Source organism: Rhinopithecus roxellana, chromosome 16, assembly GCF_007565055.1.
Source record: "Rhinopithecus roxellana isolate Shanxi Qingling chromosome 16, ASM756505v1, whole genome shotgun sequence".
Classification (NCBI taxonomy): Eukaryota; Metazoa; Chordata; class Mammalia; order Primates; family Cercopithecidae; genus Rhinopithecus; species Rhinopithecus roxellana.
In genome coordinates, this window is record NC_044564.1 from 9,511,297 (window position 1) to 9,528,842 (window position 17,546).

Here is a 17,546-nt window from a genome sequence, read left to right on the forward strand (position 1 = left end):
CCAGGGTGGAGGCACCGCTACCCACCCGCGTTCCCTTTCCAGGGGTGGGCCCACATCACCCTCTAATACTTCCATCGATGGGTGGGGGGTGTCGCCTAATTGGGGCAGGTGTGCCAGGATCCTCAGGGTACCGCGAAGGAGGCCAGAGATTTGCTTTTTGGCCTCTGGTTGGGGCCAACACATCCCCCAGGACAAAGCTCTCTGGCCTCAAAAGAAACCCCCTCTCCCTTGCAGTGCCCTCCCCACCCCACTGCCTGCTCCACCTGGCCCCCTTTGCCAGCCAGCACCCGGCAGCGGGTCTGGGTAGGGTGGCCAGGAGGTGAGAGCCCTCCCCCCAGGCCCCGAGTCCATCCACTGACACAGCAGCTCACATTTCATTTTTATTCTGCTGGGGGTCAGGTAGCAGCCCCCACTGAAGCCCCACCCAGCCTCCGGGCTGCCTGGCCTGTGCCACGGGTCCCGGTCTCCAGCAGAGTTCGTGAGCTCGTACCTTCCCTCAGCTGAGGGCCCACCTGGCCTTGGGATGCCGTTGGGCTGGCTAGGGGTGGATTGACACACAAGACCCCAGCCCACCCCATGCCAGAGCCCTGGGAGCCTCCTGAAGAAGGGGAGGAGGAAGAGGAAGAGCGCCCTGCCTGGCCTTCCACTGAGTCACCCTGAGGCTCAGTCACCCCGAAGTGGTGTCTGGACCCCCAGCATGTCAGCCAGGGGCATGGGGGCCGCAGGGCAGGGTGAAGGGCTCAGTCCAGCCTGGAGCGCCGGGCAGTCACGAGTCTTTCTTGCAGGAGCCTAGGGTTGGATGAGGCTAAGGTCAGAGGTCACTGCTCCCCATAGCCTCCCCACCCAGCCAGATCTGATCCCTTGGCCTTTGGTCACCCCCGACCCCCAAGCCTGGGTAGCTCCTCTAGGCCAACTGGGCGCAGACCCGGGAGGAGGGCTCTGGAGGGTGGGGGGCACTCACAGGACCCCAGCTGCTCCTCCAGGAAGGAGATCTGCTCACTCAGGGAGTCGATGCGGCCTAGCTGCTGGAAGGAGTGCACCAAGAGGCTGCCGGGGTCCGGGAGCCCGTGCTCCAGTGCCTGCGAGGCCAGGCTGTGCAGTGGGGCCAGCACCAGCTGCAGCTTCTGCGGGTGCAGAAGGGTGGTGACTCCGGGCCGGCCCCACCCTCTCTGCTCCACCAGGGTCTAGGGAGGACCCCGGAAGGGCTCCACAAGCCTCCAGCCCCAGCCCCTGTGGCAGGGTTCCAGGTGTCCACTAGAGGGGGCTGCCGTGCCAGAAGAGCCTGCGGCAGAGTGGATGCCTGGGGCATCAGGCTGGCCGGGTGGTCCCAGCCTTGGGGTCCCCGGCAGAACTAGAGGGACGGCTGGACCACTGGCCAGTGGGAAAGACTGGCAAGAGCTCTTTGTCCTGGTGGGGACAAAGGTGGTGAGGGGTGGGGAAGTCTTGTCTGGGTCCAGGCTGTGTGTATGGTCTGGGGAGGCTGCCACGCTTGGTTCCTCCAGCCCTGGGGGTCCTGGTCAGTGTCTGGCTGCGTCTGCCCGGCATGGATCCAGGCCAGGGCCCCCTCGGCAGTCAGCAGCAAGGAAGCTGCCTCCCCAGGGCCAGGACCTTTTCAGACCACCCCCAGCCATCTGTGGGTCGCGACCGTGTCCCAGGAGACTATGGAGCCTATATGCTGGCCTGGCCTTCTGCTGTCACAAGGACCTGCCCCACCCCAGGCCTCACCTCCTCCAGCAGGTCCACCCTGGACTGCAGCCTCTGCACTTCCTCCTTCATCGCACTGTCCACTCCTGGGGGCAGAGCCAGGCGCTGGGTCAGGGTCGGCCGGCTCCCCACCCACACCCCCAGGCTCCCTCCTGTCCCCAGGGAGAGGCAGAGCCCGAAGACTCAGATCCAGGCCTCTACCAGCCCCGACGCCTGCCTGGCGCTGGCCAGAGGTCTCAGGGCTGTGCCACCTAAGTACATCGGGGCACATGGCTCTGCCCAGCTGCTCAGGGTCCCGGCCACGCTGAGGGAGGTCGGAGCTGCGGTCTCAGCGGCGCTTTCGATGCGGTGCTGTGGACAGCGCATTATTACTCACGGTACGAGTTTGAAGTGTCACAGCGCGTACCAAAAGTAATAATGTCCCATCACCAGCGGAGGCGTGGCGTCTTCCAGAATGCTGCACTGGATGCAGACAGGCACTTCTGCCTTCTTGGCTGACCATGAGGCTCCAGGCAACCTGCCCCCAGTTCTCAGGAACCCACCTGTCCTCCCGCCCCATCTTCCCTCCCTGGAGAGGGAGCCCCCACCGCCTTCCACCCAGGTTCCAGTGCCCCTCACCATGCCTAACACAGAGCCACATGGCAATGTCCACTGCCTGCCCGCCTCCCCAGGCCAGGCACAGCCAGGGCTGAGTTTACCTGTCAGGTTGGGGGCCACCCTGGGGGGCCCTCCCTTGGGCATGCAGTGTGTACCATCTGCAGACAGGCTGTGCCCCTCCCAACACTGGCACCAGTAACTGCCGGCGGTGTTGACGCAGCGCTGGGGACAGCCGGCCCCCCCAGCACTGCATTCGTCCACATCTGCAGGAAATGGGGTGTCAGGCGGCCATGCCTGCGGGAGGAGTCCTGCCCACATAGTTCCCTTCACAATCACTCACTCATGGGCCAGCAGTAACCCCAGGACATGCAAAGAGGTGCCCAGGACCCTTCCAGGGTCCCCCAGGGTGGAGCCAGCCTCACCTGACTGGCAGATGTCACCCTGCCATCCTGCAGGGCAGCGGCAGCGGCCAGGCTGGATGCAGCTCCCTCCGTTCCGGCATGGCGGCTGGCATATTGCTGTGGGTGGGGAAGGCTGGTCACCAGCTCAGTTGGGTCCCCGGCGCCCTGTGGGGGCAGCTGCTAGGGAGTGGGTGCTCTGCGGCAAGGTGGTGCTTTGCTCCGGGTTCAAGAAAAGCAGCAGGAGCATTGCTGGAAGACTGGGGAGTAGTCGCCCTTCTGACTAACACCGGGCACCGAGGGGCGTAGCCCTCACCTGCTCCACAGGCCCCGGGAAGCCCGCTGGTCCTCTTCCAGCCGGGGCAGCATGTGTACCGAGGCCTGGCGGGGGCCAGCCCAGGGCTGCGGCGGTAGGCGATCCTATAGATGGTTCTGTGGGGTGGGCGGGACAGCTCAGAGGAGCATCCTACTCCCCCTTAGCCACCCACTGGGCGGCTAGAGTCCCCTCTCAGAGTGGACAGAGTCACCCCAGGGTGTCCCCAGGGGTCTTCTCCCCAAGGGATGGCACTGAGGGGTCACTGCACAGCCGTTTCCCTGCCTGGGCCTTCTGGTGCTGGCCGGGACTCAAGCCACAGCAGGAAGGCCCAGCCACATTCTGCATGGAGCAGAGGCAGTGGCCAGGCCTGTGTGTGCCCCCACCTATCTGGCATCCTACTGTGGGGGCATCCAGGCCCAGAGGAGAGGGCATGCCTGGCCTGCAGCGGGTCATGGCAGAGTGTGGGCCCTGGGCATCAGAGCACTTCTTAAACCTCCAGGAGACTGAATTCCCAGGCCCCTCCCCCAGCAGGGGGTGGATCTCCCACACCCGGGAAGGAGGACTCTGCCCGAGGCTGAGACCTGGGGGTGTGAGCCCCTTGTGTGGGCCACAGGACCTCTCAGGGCCTCATCTGTGCCCGTTGGGGGCTGTCACGTGGAGGGGCTGCCCAGTGCAGTGGGGAGTCGGGTACCATTCCGTGGAGATGGGACCTTGCAGCCAGGGATACAGGGCAGGGAGGGGTTAGTCCCCCAGAAGTGGAGGGGTGCAGACAGGATGGGCGACCCCTCTAATCACGGGGATGCCCTTAGAGGTGCTGCCCTTTGAGACGTGTTGGGACAAGGGCAAGGATTAGGACGTTGGAGGTGACCATGGAACCCCTGGGCTCCCACCGCCCTGGGTCACCCATCTCAGTCAGCCCTCTCGTGGCTCTGGCCTCAGTTTCCCATCTTAGGCCCCAGGATTCACCCCCGACAGGCTGATGTGTGGCAGATGGGGGCAACTTGGGGGACTGGCCTTGGGAGGCTGGGGCTGGGTGGGCTCAGTTGGGTGGGGCACTCACCGGTAGGTGCTGCAGGCCCGGTGCCCGTCACAGGTGGTGAGGAAGGGCTGGTACACGCGCTGCACGAAGGACTCAGAGACAGGGTCCCCGTGAGCCCCAACGGTACACACCCTACGGCTGTGGGGGTGGACAAGGGGTCAGCCCAGGAGTCCCAGAGCAGGACCCAAGAATGATGGGGACATGCGGCTGGGGCAGGACCTTCTGCAGGAGTCCCCCACAGGTGCTGAGGGCTCCTGGTCACCCCACCCCAGCACTCACAGGCCAGGGCTTGGCTTACCCTGGCCGGTAGGCGTGCTCCGTGCCGCCCGCTGCCAACACCAGAAGCCACACCAGTAGCATCTCCTGAGAGCCCCACATGGCCTGTGCCTCCGGGCAGGGCGGCCTTCTCCTCTGGGTGGCCTGGGGCACAAAGCATGACCCTTAAGTCTCCCCGAAGATGCTCTGCCCGCAGGCCACGGGTGCAGTTTGCACTTGCTCCATGAGGCCTGCCCAGCTCATCTCCGCTGGAGCCTCCACCAGTGGGAGAGCCCCACGGTGGTGCCCACTCTCTCCTCCCCTGGCCCCCTCTTCCAGCTATCGAGACCCTCGCCAGCCACAAACAGCTGGGGCCACAGCCTGGGGACCACAGTGGGGGATGCTGTCCAGAGCTCTTGGTACAGGAATCGAGTGGATCCTGCTGGATGTCTCGGACGCCCGAGGCTCCAGGAATGGGGGGCCGTTTCTCCTGTCTTGCCTGGTTCCAGGGCCCTCCTCACAGTAGGGCAGGGATAAGTTTGCACCCCAGTCTGTGCAAACGGGGTGTTCGCGGGCAGAGCTGGGATCCAGCCCCACTAGGGACTTGCTGGCCTCAGCTGTTCTGGGCTTTGGTTTCTCATCTTCTGAGTGTGGAACCAGCCCCGGGGGATGGGCCAGCAGCTGCAAGCCAGCAGGAACCGTTCGGGGGTGCACACATTCTAAGACCACCAGAGGGGCAGCCTTCATTTTAGAGGGGGTCCCTCCCAGGCTGGGATATGTGTGCAATCAGCCTCCAGGGATCCTGGGACAGTGGCTGTGACAGGTGCACACCTGGGGGTGGGCAGCAGCCCCCTACAGTGTCACCAGAGCCAGAATCCAACTCCCTCCTGGCTGTGCCGCAGGAGCCAGGGACCCGGTGAAGCTTCCTGAGAGCATGAGAGAGCCCAGAATGAATGGTCTGTGACAATGCCGGGGGTGGGGATTCTATCCTATACACAGCCAGGGGTCTGGAGAGTTGGCGAGCCCCTGCCATGCTCCGGGGTCCCACCCAGGGTCTCTCAAGGGTGCTTCCCAAAGGCTGGGTGGGTTCCTTCCGAGGTACTCCAGGGCTCCCGGAAGGGAAAGGCCAGGCTTCAGGGGCAGAGGCTGGGATAAGACTGTCCCTTCTCTGGGATTCAGTTTCCTCAGACATGAGAATAGGATCTCTGAGGCCCCTCCTTGGCTCTGACGGCCAGTCCTATAAACAGTCACGCTGTCCTCAGTCGCTGCTGGCCAGCCCCACTGAGTGTCTTCCCACCCACACCTGCTTCCCACGGACACTGCCACGGCATCACCCAGTTCCAGCGGGAGGGTAGCTGGGGGTCCTTCCTGGACCTCCTGTCCTCCATGTGCTGGAGAGAAGAGGGCAGGGCAGAGGCTGCCAACTAGGCAGAGGCTGTCCTGGGCAGCCAAGGGGCGGGGACTTAGCTGGGGGGCGGGGGGACATCCCAGCAGTTTTTGGGCAGGAGTTTGTCCAGGGGTCAGAGGTGGCTGGAGATTAACTCTGGGGATGGGCCCTGGGTGAAGGACACTGTTAGGGGCTGGGCCTTGTGCGACCCCAAGGCAAGACTCGAAGTGGGGGGACAGGTGACACTGGGGAGGAGGACCCGGGAAGGAAGAGGTAGGGCAGCGGCCGGGTGGCTTGGGGTGGGCAGGGAGATGCCAGGGTGGGCCTGGGGGGAGGCGAATCTCCCAGACCTCATTGCCCCCCACACATATTCGCACAGCACCCCCCAGAATTCCTGAGAGTCGTCTGGAAAGGAAGCGGTGTTGAGAAGTGGAGACTCAATTTTTGAAAGTCATGCTTTTCCCGAGGCCAGAAGCAGCCCGTGGCGCTCTGTAAGCTGGCGCTGCAAGCCCCATTTCCCTTGTGGGGGCCACAGCCTCGACCCAGGGGTGCAGGGCGTGGAGGGGGCGGCGGCTCCAGGTGGACCAGCAGTTCCGTCCCCGTGCCCCCAGCGCCCACCGGCTCCCTCCCCACCTGCCCGGCAGCAGCCCCGCAGCCCCCACCCACGAGAGGCCGGGTCCGCAGAGGGAGGGGCCTGGCCGCGCCGCAGGCACTGGCGGACCCCTCGCGGCGGGAGCGGGGCTGGAGACCTTGGGGCCCATGAGGGAGGGCGCAGAGGCGGAGCGAGACGGACCTGCCGGCCGCCCCCTCCCAGCCGCGCGGCCGGCTCCGGGGTTCGGGGGGCGGAGCAGGCAGCAGGGGCTGGGCCCCGGGGCGCTGGGTCGGGCCGGGTAGGACGAGGGGCCGCGGCGCCCCCCGCCCTCTCCGCCGCGCCGCCCGCCAGCCGCCGGCAGGGGGAGCCGGTTCCCGGGGCCGCTGGGCCCATTCTCCCGGCCCGGCCCGACCCAGCCGCGGACGCCCTGGCCCGCTCCCCACTCTGGGCCCCGCGGTCGCGCTGCCTCGTCCCGGAGCCGCCCCCGGCTCCGTGCGGGGCCAGGTCCCCCGCCCCCGGGGGCTCCGCGGGTCCCGCCCTCGCCCTGGCCCGGGCGACCAGCAGACCCCGACCCCGGCGCGCCCCGCTCGCTCCGCACTCACCGCCGGATCCGGGGCGCGCACGCGCCGCCGACACTGCCGCCCGAGCCCGCGCCGTGGGGGCCCCGAGCCCCGCCCCGCCCCGCCCCCGGCCCCGCCCCACCTGGCGGCCCCGCCTGAGCCCCGCCCCGCCCCCATTGCGCAGACGGGGAAACTGAGGCCCCGCGGCGGGCGGGCTGCCCCCGGGCGGGCAGTGACTCCGCTGGAACCCGGGGCTGACGCAAAAGCGCCTCTGAGCCGCGGCCCCCCAATCCCCCTCCGGGAATCCTAGGGCCCGAGTCCCCATGGCAGGGCGCTTGCTGAGCGGATGCACGACCACCAAGCGCGGCTGCCAGGAGCCGGGAGAGGCCGCCCAGGGCGCCCACACTGACGGGGCTGCGGGCCCTTTGGTAGTCCTCAAGCCCCCAGGCTGAAAATCACCCCGGGACGCCCATCTCAGCTGCTGGGGGGCCGCGCGGTAGGCACCCGGTGCTGATTAGCACTGAGCTCGGTCCTGCAGCCTCACAGGCAGTGGGCATCATGACCGTCCCCACCCCAGGCCCAGAGACCCAGGACTCCTCCAAGACCACATGGCAGAGCCCAGGCCTCCCTCCTAGCCTTAGCGTGTTAGGTTGGGGGCCCCTGTGCTGGCCCCCATCTAGCCCTCTCTCAGGCATCAGGCACCCTCACCGGGCTCACGGGGTCACTGCTGTGTTCAGGACAGTCAGGGCCATCGCGGAACACTCCTCCCAGAGAATACACAGGCCCCCAGGGAGTCTTCTCACACCAGAGGCCCCTGGGCTGGTCACCTCTCCTCTCCAGGCCTCCATTTCCAAATTTATAAGATGGGGCTAAACAGCCCCGGGATCTAGTGATGGTGAGGTCATGGCCACAACGCAATTGTTACAGCTGTTACTGCGGGCGCGGCAATTCAGCCCAATTCAGCAGCCCCTCAGACCCCCGCAGGAGCCAGCGCCCTGTCTCATAGCCCTCGTGGGCGTCTGTGAGATGTGTTTCCTGGGAGCAAGGGGTTTTCCGGGACTCACCTGGCGGAGGAGAATCCGTCATCCCCTGGACAGGGGCGGGAGCTGCTCCTCCGGGTGGTGGGGGCCACCGGTGCCTCCCGGGTCCTGGGGGCTGCGGTTGGAGAGGAGGTGTGGGTTAGTGCCTATGCACAGTCCAGGTCACCCTGATGTCCGGGGGCTGGGATGGCCTGGGTCCAGCCTTTGGTGCTGCTGTGGGACCTCCACCTGCACTAGGCCTACAGGTCTCCATCCTGTACCTACCCCGACCCCATCCTGTCCCGAGCTGATGGTCCTCTCCGATCCACAGCCCCTGGCCTCAGTAAAATGGGGCTGTTACCCCCAGCCCTGGACTCCCCGGCGTGGGGATAAAAGGCTGCTGTGAGCGGAGCTGGAGGTCCGTTCACGAAACCCAGGGTGCTGGGCGAGAGGCCTGCAGATGGGTCCGGGAGGGCCACCAGCTTGGTCCTACCTTGGTGCATGGGAGTTGGAGGAAGGGAGGGGCCCAGGTCCCTGGAGAGGAGCCCCCAAAATAAGGCCGCCCCACCCTGCAATCCGGTAGCCACTGCTCTGGACCAGGGGCCCTGGAAACCCCTGGCACGTGGTCTGAGGGATGGCCAGAGCAGCTGCTGTCAGGGAGCGTTCCTCATCTGTCTGGGGAGTCCTAGGCCTCCTGGACACCCTGAGTCCACGCAGGGCTCTTACCTAGCCCCCGGCAGTGAAGTGTTCAGAGTGGAGCCTAGGGGGGCTCTGGGGGGAAGAGCCACCCCGCCCTGTCCCCTGCCCCTGGCCTCATCTCTGGAGCTGCGGTCACTTAACCCTTTGACCTGCCTCCCCACGTCTCCTGCCTGAATCTGGAAGAGGCAATGGAGCAGAAAGGGCGGCTCCGGGGCTGCCCCGAGCCAGCCCTCGCTACCCCCATCCTGGCTAGGCCCCACCGTTTGGAAAGTGGGGGTTCTCAGACAGGCCTCTTGGTGTGGACGTATGAGACAAAAAGCGGGGCCTTCTGGGACCCACTATGACTTCGGGGGCTTTGGGATGGGGCTTCAGCCACTCTGCATGGGGCTGGGGAGAGGGAGAACAAGGGCTTCTCCAAGGTCCAAGGGGGGCCCACAGTCACCTATTTACCCACGACACCCTACCGACACCCTACCAAGTCATCCGTAAGCCTGAGCCCCACGTCCCGCACCCTGGGTTCACACCGCTCATCCTGGCTACAGATTTGGCTTTGGGGTTCCTCTCCCTTGGGGCCAATTCCCCTTCCCAGACCCCACTGCTAGGGAGAAGCTGAGGAGACCCCAGCCCTTGGGACACCGCAGGATGTAGCACTAAGCCCCTCACAGCAGGCCCAGCTGAGCTGAACTTTGCTGCTAACCCCAGGGGCTGCTCTGCGGAGGGAGAGAAAGGCCAGAGGGTGGGGTTCAGGGGAAGGGCAGCTGGGGTGAAGTGTTGGAGTCAGCAGACTGGATTGGGATCTACACTGAGCTACCCGCTAGCAGGCGTTTGGCCCAAGGGCCTCAGTGGCCTCCTCTGTGCAGAAGGGGAGGAGACCGGGACCCCCTTCCCTGTGACCTCGCCGGGAAGCAGATTGCGGAGCAGCCAGCGGGCACCGTGATCAGCGGGAGTGAGGGGCACGGGGGGCCTGCCCTGTCCGCTCCCTGCCCCTCCAAGGCCACCCCTGCCGTACCTGATGCTGCCGGAGCCCAGGCGTAGCCATGGTGGCCAGCTGCTGTGTCCTGGGACCGGGGATGGACCCTGGCCCTTGCTGGGGCCTTAGGCCCACTGACCGCCTGGAGGCACCTCCTGAGGCCCACCTGCCTGGCCTGTCCACAGGAGCCTCCCTTGCAGCCGTGCTGGGCTGGCTTGGTGCAGGGAGGCTCCCCCCGGGCGAGGAAGGGCGGCTTTTTATGCTCCGTCCCGGGTAATCGGGATTGGGATGGGCCCTTCCCAGCCGGACTTCCTGTGTGTGTTCTCCGCTGATAACGGGGACGTGTCGTCGGACAAACAGGAGCCTAAGGGGGGCGGGGGCCACCGTGTGAGGGGCCTGGACAAACTGCCCGGGGGTGGGGAAGCTGTCCCATGGGCCATCAGAGTCTAGCCCCAAAACAGCCAGAAACCAGGGCTGGACCCTGCTGGAGACTCTGCGGAGAGCGTGGGATGGAGGACACAAGCCCAGGGCCCTCCCGGGACCGTGGGTCCACAGGTCACGCTTGCATGTGGCTGGACAGAAGGGAGCTGCTGCATCTTTGGGCCACAGGATGCTGGGCTCTCCCCCAGGACACCCCCAGATGTGTGTGACACAGCATGGGAGCCTGGAGGGGCCCCAGGCTAAGGCAGGGACCAGCCACACTGGAGCCTTGACCAGTGAGGGGTGGCGAGTGGCAAGGCCTGGCCGGAAGGGACTGGAGTGGCAAGACAGGCTGAGTGGTCTGAGAACAGCCTGTTCTGTGGGTCTCTGAGGCCCAAGGTCCGCCATGGTGAGGGGGTGACGGGAGGCAGCAGGCATAGAGTCCAAACTCTTTCCCCTAAGAGAGCTACCAGTGAGACCATGAGCCCCTGCCCTGGAGATGGGCAAGCAGGCCCAATGCCCTCAGCCCCACTTCACAGGGGTGCTCTAGGCTGGCAGCAGACTGCGGCCGGGGGTGCAGGGAGGGATGCGGGACACTGTGGGTGATCACAGGGGGTGCTCTGTCAGATTCCTGGGGTCCCAGCCCCCAGGTCTGACCCTCAGCTTCCCTGTTCAGGTGGCAATGGGAGCCTCAGGCCAAGCGAGCCGCTGTGGCAACAGTGGGTTGGGTGGGAGGGGACACGGTGCCGAAGGGAGCTGGGTGGCTTTGGAGGGCATGCCTGGAACCCCAGGAGAGCAGGGTCTCTCCTAACCCCGCTGTCCGTGGGGTGTGAGCCCTGCTTTGGGGTCAGCCCCTGTCGGCCTAATGCCTGGGACACCCCCATTTCCCTGGCCCTGGGCGGTCAGTGTGTCCCCACCTCTCCAGCCCCACTCAGCTGGACAACTTGGGCCAAGGGAGGGCGGGGCAGCTGGGGAAATTCCCCATTGGACTTTGGAGGGCAGCTGGGAAGTCTCACCCACACGTGATGCACCTCCCCCTCAAGCAGGGACCAGCTCCCCTCTACCCATGGCCAGGGGAAGGGTCTGCTCTGGGCACCAGCCTGTAGTCAGGGCTCAGGGCCTCAGCCAGGCAGGCCCTCACTCTTCTCCAGGCCTCAGTTTCTGCACCTGCTCCGTGGTCATTAAGATAGTTGAAGGGGGCGCTCCTGGCACCCAGGCACTGCTGGTCTGAGCAAGAGGGGCATCTATCCAGAGGTGGCCCCTGCCCTGAGGTTGGAGCGGATAGGCAGAACCCTGTTTCCCCACGTCCTCCACACTAGGTCACCCTGGGATCTGGCCCTTACTTTACTGGCCGCACCCTTAGCCGCCCTGTGCCTCCCTCAGCCCCCTGACTCTCACCTGGCACTGGACTCCTGGTGACAGCCTGGGGGGCTGGGCCCAGCCTGCTGCCAACTTGTTCTTCACTGCAACCCCCTCCTGCAAGCTCTGCCCTGCCCCCAGCCCCTCCCCAGGCCAAGACCAGACCCTCCCCGAGGGAAGGAGGCCTGTGCTCAGGCCCAGAGTGCCAGCTCTGCCCTATCCCGTCTCCTGGAGCCACCACAGGAGGGGCACTCCACTCTCTTGGGCTCCTGGAGCCTCAGGGGCAGGTACAGGAGGTGGACTGGGGTATTGCCCTAATGCCAGGGGCCCAGCAGGGACAGGAGGGGCGAGGAGTTGGCAGGGGACAGAAGTAGTTTCTGTCTATACCCTCTTGGACTCCAGAGGGTACTGGGGGTGCAGGGGGTTGGGGCTGCCCCCGGATTCTGGTATGGGTGGAGCACACTTTGTGCCCAAGGCCCAGGGGCTCAGCAGGGGGCAGGCGGGCCCCTCCCTCATCCTCCTGTCCTTGGAGTGCCCCCTTCCCTGTCCTTGCTGCTCTCTCTGCTGGCGTGTGTTTGGGATCATGGCACACAGACCTGCAGCAGGGAATCATTTTGGAAGTCGGCAGTGCCTCCTGCCCAGGCTGCAGCCCCACAGAAGCCAGGCCATCTGGCCTCCTCCTCTCACCTTGGGGGCCCAGCACAGAGGGCGAGACCTGGTGGGAGAGGCGGCCACCCCAAGGCCTGAAGCTGTCCTCATCTGGGCACTGGAAGGTCTGGAGCCCGGGGCCTCACCCTGCCTGGGTGGCATCAGAGGTGGAGGCCTGGCAGGGGCAGGAAGCTGGAGCTGTGGTCCCAGCTTTGTGCCCCACACAGGCCTCAGTTTCCTCATTGGCTCTCCTGTCAGTAGGGCCAGGTTGTCCCAGTGGCCTTCCAGCCACCTGGGAATGTTCTGAGGTTAGTTATAAGGGGAAGGGCTGCCTTACCTTCCCAGAGCGTGCTGGCTGGGCAGAGAGGCGTGGAGGGGCCTGGCAGAGCCCCCCGGACCCTCCTGGGCCTCCTGAACCCCTCACCAGGGTGCTTTTGGCCTCTGCAGCCCCAGGAGAGGGTGGACTAAGCCCCTGGCGGAGGCCAGCCTGGGCATCTTAGGTGGCGTGAGACAGAGGGGCACCAGGCGCGGCCGTGGGAGCCGGGCTGCAGGAGGTGCAGGAGGAGGGAATGAAGCAGAGTGCAGGAGGGATGGGGCTTCCTGTTTACCCAGAGCGCCCCCCGGCCTTGGACAGGCTGACTCTGTCAGTCACGGATGTGGTGGGACCTTCCCATCAGAGGATGTCCCGGACCCGACGGGGGCTGGAGGGAGCTGCCGGGCAGGGGTGCCTGCGGGCAGAGGAGCTGTCTGCTCCTGAGTGAGGTTGTGGGCAGGGAGAAGTGAGGGTCCTCAGTCTTTCCTCTCTCCTCTCCTTGCCTGCTCCAGCCCCTGACACCTTTGAGTTGAGGGGCTTCCATTTTCAGAGGAGGCAGCTGGCTCACGGGTGGAAGCCGCTTGTTCGAGGGTGGAAAATGGAGGCCCAGGATTGGAGCCCGGGGGCCTGAGCCCTGAGCCTCGGGGGTCTCCCAGGGGACCCCTCACCCTTGCCCTCACTGCTCCTGTCTCCCTTCCTGCGGCCACCCACTTCTCCAGCTGACAGCGTGGAGGTGTCCATGGCCTTGTGGGCTGGCTTCTTGGCAGGTCCCCACCGGCTTTGCATCTGAGTGTCCCCTTCTCCCGACATTGCCCCCACTCTGGTCTGGTCCACCCCGCTTCCTGCCTGGATGACAGTCGCCCCTCCTCGGCCTTGCTGGGTGCCGCTGCCCTTCACACCCAGTGCTCAGGGAGCTTTGCAGAGGGAGACATTGGGTCGTGTGACCTCCTCCCAAGGCGCCACCACACTCAGCACAAAGTCCAATCCTGCCCATGCTCCATGCCCCTGCCAGGGTGCCCGCTCCACAGGGCAGGGGTCTGGACCTGGGAGAGGGACTCGGAGCAGGTGTGCAGAAGGTGTGGAGTCCCCCACTGCCCTGGGCGTGTCACCCAGTGGTGGCCTGGCAAACTCCAATTGCAGCGAGACATGGGTTTAGAAACGGGAAAGTGAACCTGAGAGGGGCCGGCAGCCCGGGCAGGAGACACAGCCCTTTGGCCAAGCCCCAGGGGACCGGCGTGCCCCACTGCTGGCAGCAGGTGCTGGAGGCATCCCTAGGAGAACAGACCCCCTGTTCTTCACACACACTGCTGGCACCTCGGAACTGTTACCAGCCTGGGGGCTTAGCTTTGAACATCCTCATGTTATCTCTTGGCAGATTTGCCGACAAATGCAATCCCCTTATGCTGTCCCTGGGGGGTCCCCAGTCCCAGGAGGGGCAGGAAGCCAGGGAATGCCCAGCAGTTCTCAGGTCCCCTGCCAGCTGCACGAGAGCATTCGGCCGCCCCACACCCTTGCTAGCACTTGCTGTTGTCTTTTTCATTTTAGCCATTCTGATGATTTTGCAATGGTATTGCTGTATTGTTATTTTTGTTCATATAGGAAGGTGAAGAAAATCTTGTTTTTTAAACAGCAGAATCCGTCCCTAGGGAGGGACTTGCTTCACAGGGGAGACACCTGGCTGGGGTGAGAGCACAGCGTGGGCCTTGGGGGGCTGTGTGAGCTGCAGGCTTGGTGGATGTCCCTGGTGGCACCTGGGGAGTCTGGAGGGGAAGAGAGAGAAGAGGGTGCCACTGGGGAGTGAGTTTGGGAGAGGGATCCCCAGATGGACACTGGGTGCTACCTGGCAGCTCACGAGGTGGGCACTGGTGGTTGGGGCTGACTCTCGAGGAAGTCCTGTTGAGCAGGGTGAGCCTCAGATGGAGCCCCTCAGTGGGCGGGGCGCCCCTCCCCTGGGGATGCCTATGCCTCTGGGGCCTGTGGGCTTCTGGGAAGGGTGTGGGGGTCCCTCCCTGGAGGCTTCATGCCCGTCTCTCTTGTGGGGTTGTCATAGAGCTCCAGTAGGGTCAGGGACCACAGGTGCCTTGAAGGCTTCTCTGCCTCAGTTTCCCCACGTGTCAGACCAGGGCATGGAGGGTCTTGGGAGCCCTGAGGAGGGTCCCGGGGTCTCCACTTCCCAGTAACAGGGTGGGCAGTTTGTGCCTGGGCCCTTCCCTGGGGGGAGGAAGGGGGGGGTCCAGTAGCTTCCAGCAGATTCTTGAAGGAGGGTCATGTGACCCCCTCGAGTGAGTTCGGAGTCCCCACCCAATGCGGCTGCCAGGGCCTCTCGTGACCCATGAAGGGGGCTGGTCCCAGTGTCCAGCTTCTGGGATCCGGCTCCTGCAGACCCTGGAGGTTACTTCCCACCCCTGCTGAGGTTCCCATGGGGCTGAGGAAGGGGTACTTGCCGGCCCCCTGAGGCTGCCCTCACGCCTGGCACTGGTACACGGCACAGAAGCCCCACTCAACGGGCTGTGATTTTCCAGGCCCGACAGATGGGGCAGCAGTTAACATCAAGGGAAAAAACGCTTCATCTCCCGCGACGGAAGAAGTTCCCGAGAGCTCGGGGCCTATGGGGCAGCCAGTGGAGGGGCAGCAGTTCCTCCCTGTCCTCTCCCCGCCTGCCCGCGTGGGGAGAGCTGGGGGCCGTCCTGTCCTCTCCCCGCCCGCCCGCGTGGGGAGAGCTGGGGGCCAGGCGCTCCAAGCCTTTAGGGGAGAAAATAGTGGGAGAGACGGACAGGCCTGTGAGCAGGGTGCTGGGTTCGGGTGTCTCCTCTTGGGGCTGTTGCCCTGGCCCTGCGAGGTAGAGGCAATGATCCGACCCCATCTACAGACGAGGAAACTGAGGCCCCATGGGAGTGGCTCCTCAAGCTCCCAAGGCCTTCCCCAGCAGGGCCGGACAGGAACCCAGAGCCACAGGGACCCCAGTCTCCGCAAGGCACAGTGGCTGGGGGCCCCTCCCCTGGAGAAGCCCGTGCCTCTGGGGTCTGTGGGCTTCTGGGAACGGTGTGGGGGGCCCTCCCTGGAGGCTTCGTGCCCGTCTCTCTTGCGGGGTTGTCATAGAGCTCCGGTAGGGCCAGGGACCACAGGTGCCCTGAAGGCTTCTCTGCCTCAGTTTCCCCACATGTCAGATCAGGGCATGGAGGGTTTTGGGAGTCCTGAGGAGGGTCCCGGGGTCTCCCTGTTCTCAGTCACAATGCAGACAGTTTGTGCCTGGGCCCTTCCCTGGTGGGGAGGGAGGAGGGGTCGTAGCTTCCAGCAGATTCTCAAAGGAGGTCCACAGAGCCCCACGCAGGTGGCCCTGGGCTTCCTCCAGCCCCCAAGTCCACGCTCCTCAGCACCAAGGCTGCCGTCATGTTATTATTATTATTTAATACCCTTAAAAAATGTAAAGCGAGAAAGGGAAAAAAAGCATCTGCCTGCTCAGGAATCTCTGTTTCCTCTCGGTCAGGAAACAGGAAGTGAGTGTTTGGGGAGATTGGGAACCAGCCCTCGAGAACAATAGGGCCCCCCTAGAGGGGAAGGGGAACTGCGTCAAGGGGTGGGGGCCGCCGGAAGCCTGACCTCTGCCCTGCCAAGCACAGAGGGGGCCTGAGGCATAAATTTAGTCTCCTTTTCCTGATGAAAGGCTGGGATGCCCCGCTGCTGGGGCTGTGGGGGAGGGCAAGGCTGGCCTGGGGCATTAGGGACCATCTGACTGTGCCCTCCTTTCACCTATGAGTAAACTGAGGCCCAGAGAGGGGAAGAGCCCTGTCTGGGGGACTGAGGGTGCTGAGCTCCCTTGGCTGTCTTGTTGGGACTGCAGGCTCTGCTCACCTTGTTGCCTGCTGGACCTGGGCACCCCTTCACGTCCTTGAATAAACATAGTGGGTTTTGGTGGAGGCGGGAGGGCCACGCGGGCCCCTGCAGCCCAGCCCTGGCCGTTCCTGCCAGCCGTGTGACCCCAGGCAACGCCTCACCTCTCGAGACTCGCTTTCCCAAGTCACCCCTGTAGGGCTGACCCTGGCCTGGAGCAGCCTGAGAGGCAAGGCTGCCACCAGCCTGTGCTCCCTCCACCCTGCCAGGTGTGTGGCGCTGGGGGGGCTCTCATTTCCTGCAGGTACACCGGGAGGGGCCAGGCCGAGGCTAAGAGAGAACTGAGGGCTGGCCGGAGGCTTCTTTCTTCCCTTCTCTCTCTCTCTCTCTCTCTTCTCTTCTCTTCTCTTCTCTTCTCTTCTCTTCTCTTCTCTTCTCTTCTCTTCTTTCTCTTCTCTTCTCTTCTTCTCTTTTCTTTTCTTTTGAGTTTTGCTCTTGTCGCCCAGGCTGGAGTGCAGCGGCGTGATCTCAGCTCATTGCAATCTCTGCCTCCCAGGTTCAAGCAATTCTTCAGCCCCAGCCTCCCAAGTAGCTGGGATTACAGGTGTGCGCCACCACACCCAGCTAATTTTTTGTATTTTTAGTAGAGATGGGGTTTCTCCATGTTGGTCAGGCTGGTCTCAAACTCCTGACCTCAAGAGATCTGCCTGCCTCGGCCTCCCAGAGTGTCGGGATTACAGACGTGTGCCACCACCCCTGGCTAATTTTTTGTACTTTTAGTAGAGATGGGGTTTCTCCATGTTGGCCAGGCTGGTCTCGAACTCCTGACCTTAAGCGATCTGCCCGCCTCGGCCTCCCAGAGTGTCGGGATTATAGGGGTGGGCCACCGCGCCCGGCCTGGGTGCTTCTTTTCAATTTCACAGCTTCACTGAGCTGTAACTGAGACAGTAATCCAGCCATTTAAAGTGCACAGCTCAGTGGGTTTCGTGGAGCTGCAGGGCTGTGTGGCCATTGCCACAGTGGATTTTAGAACATTTTCCCACCTCCTAAAGATCCCGTCCCCTAGCCGTCACCCTCTGTCTGTCCTCGGCCCTGGCTATCGCTAACCTATTGCCTGTCTCTGGATTCGCCTGGTCGGGACATTTCACGTAGATGGGTCACGCCACGTGTGGACTTTTGTGGCCAGCTTCTCGCACTGAGCATGTGTCTGAGGCCCAGCCGTGTTGTGATGTGTGTTGGGACTTTGAGCCTCTTTGCGGCTGAACATTTCATGGTGTAGACAGGCGTCCTGTCTCCTCACTCATCTGTCCACGGACACTGGGGATGTGTCTTGCCTCTTGGCTGCTGGGAATGGTGCTGCCACGAACATGCGTGTACATGTGTCTGTGAGGACATGTGACCTTCCTCCTGGGTGGACACCTGGTCCCAGGGCTTCTGGG

General features: G+C 64.3%; 1 protein-coding gene across 4 annotated transcripts; it reads right to left on the reverse strand.

Annotated features, from left to right (window-relative positions):
• Nucleotides 1–367: 367 nt before the first annotated feature.
• EGFL7 (EGF like domain multiple 7) lies at nt 368–12,440 on the reverse strand. Of its 4 annotated transcripts, none has more exons than XM_030919538.1 (10): nt 12,301–12,436; nt 7,913–8,003; nt 4,353–4,474; nt 4,076–4,192; nt 3,016–3,131; nt 2,724–2,819; nt 2,403–2,564; nt 1,726–1,790; nt 962–1,124; nt 368–789 (listed from the first exon to the last, which is right to left on the reverse strand). In XM_030919538.1, the coding sequence occupies exons 3-10, from the start codon at nt 4,430–4,432 to the stop codon at nt 767–769; spliced, it is 822 nt and encodes a 273-aa protein (XP_030775398.1). In that variant the 5' UTR covers nt 4,433–4,474; nt 7,913–8,003; nt 12,301–12,436; the 3' UTR covers nt 368–766. The 4 variants fall into 4 exon arrangements, with proteins under 4 accessions (XP_030775398.1, XP_010371016.1, XP_010371017.1 ...); XM_010372714.2 differs by lacking the exon at nt 12,301–12,436 and adding an exon at nt 9,576–9,769; XM_010372715.2 differs by lacking the exon at nt 12,301–12,436 and adding an exon at nt 9,576–9,747 and having other exon boundaries at nt 1,001–1,124.
• Nucleotides 12,441–17,546: the final 5,106 nt, after the last annotated feature.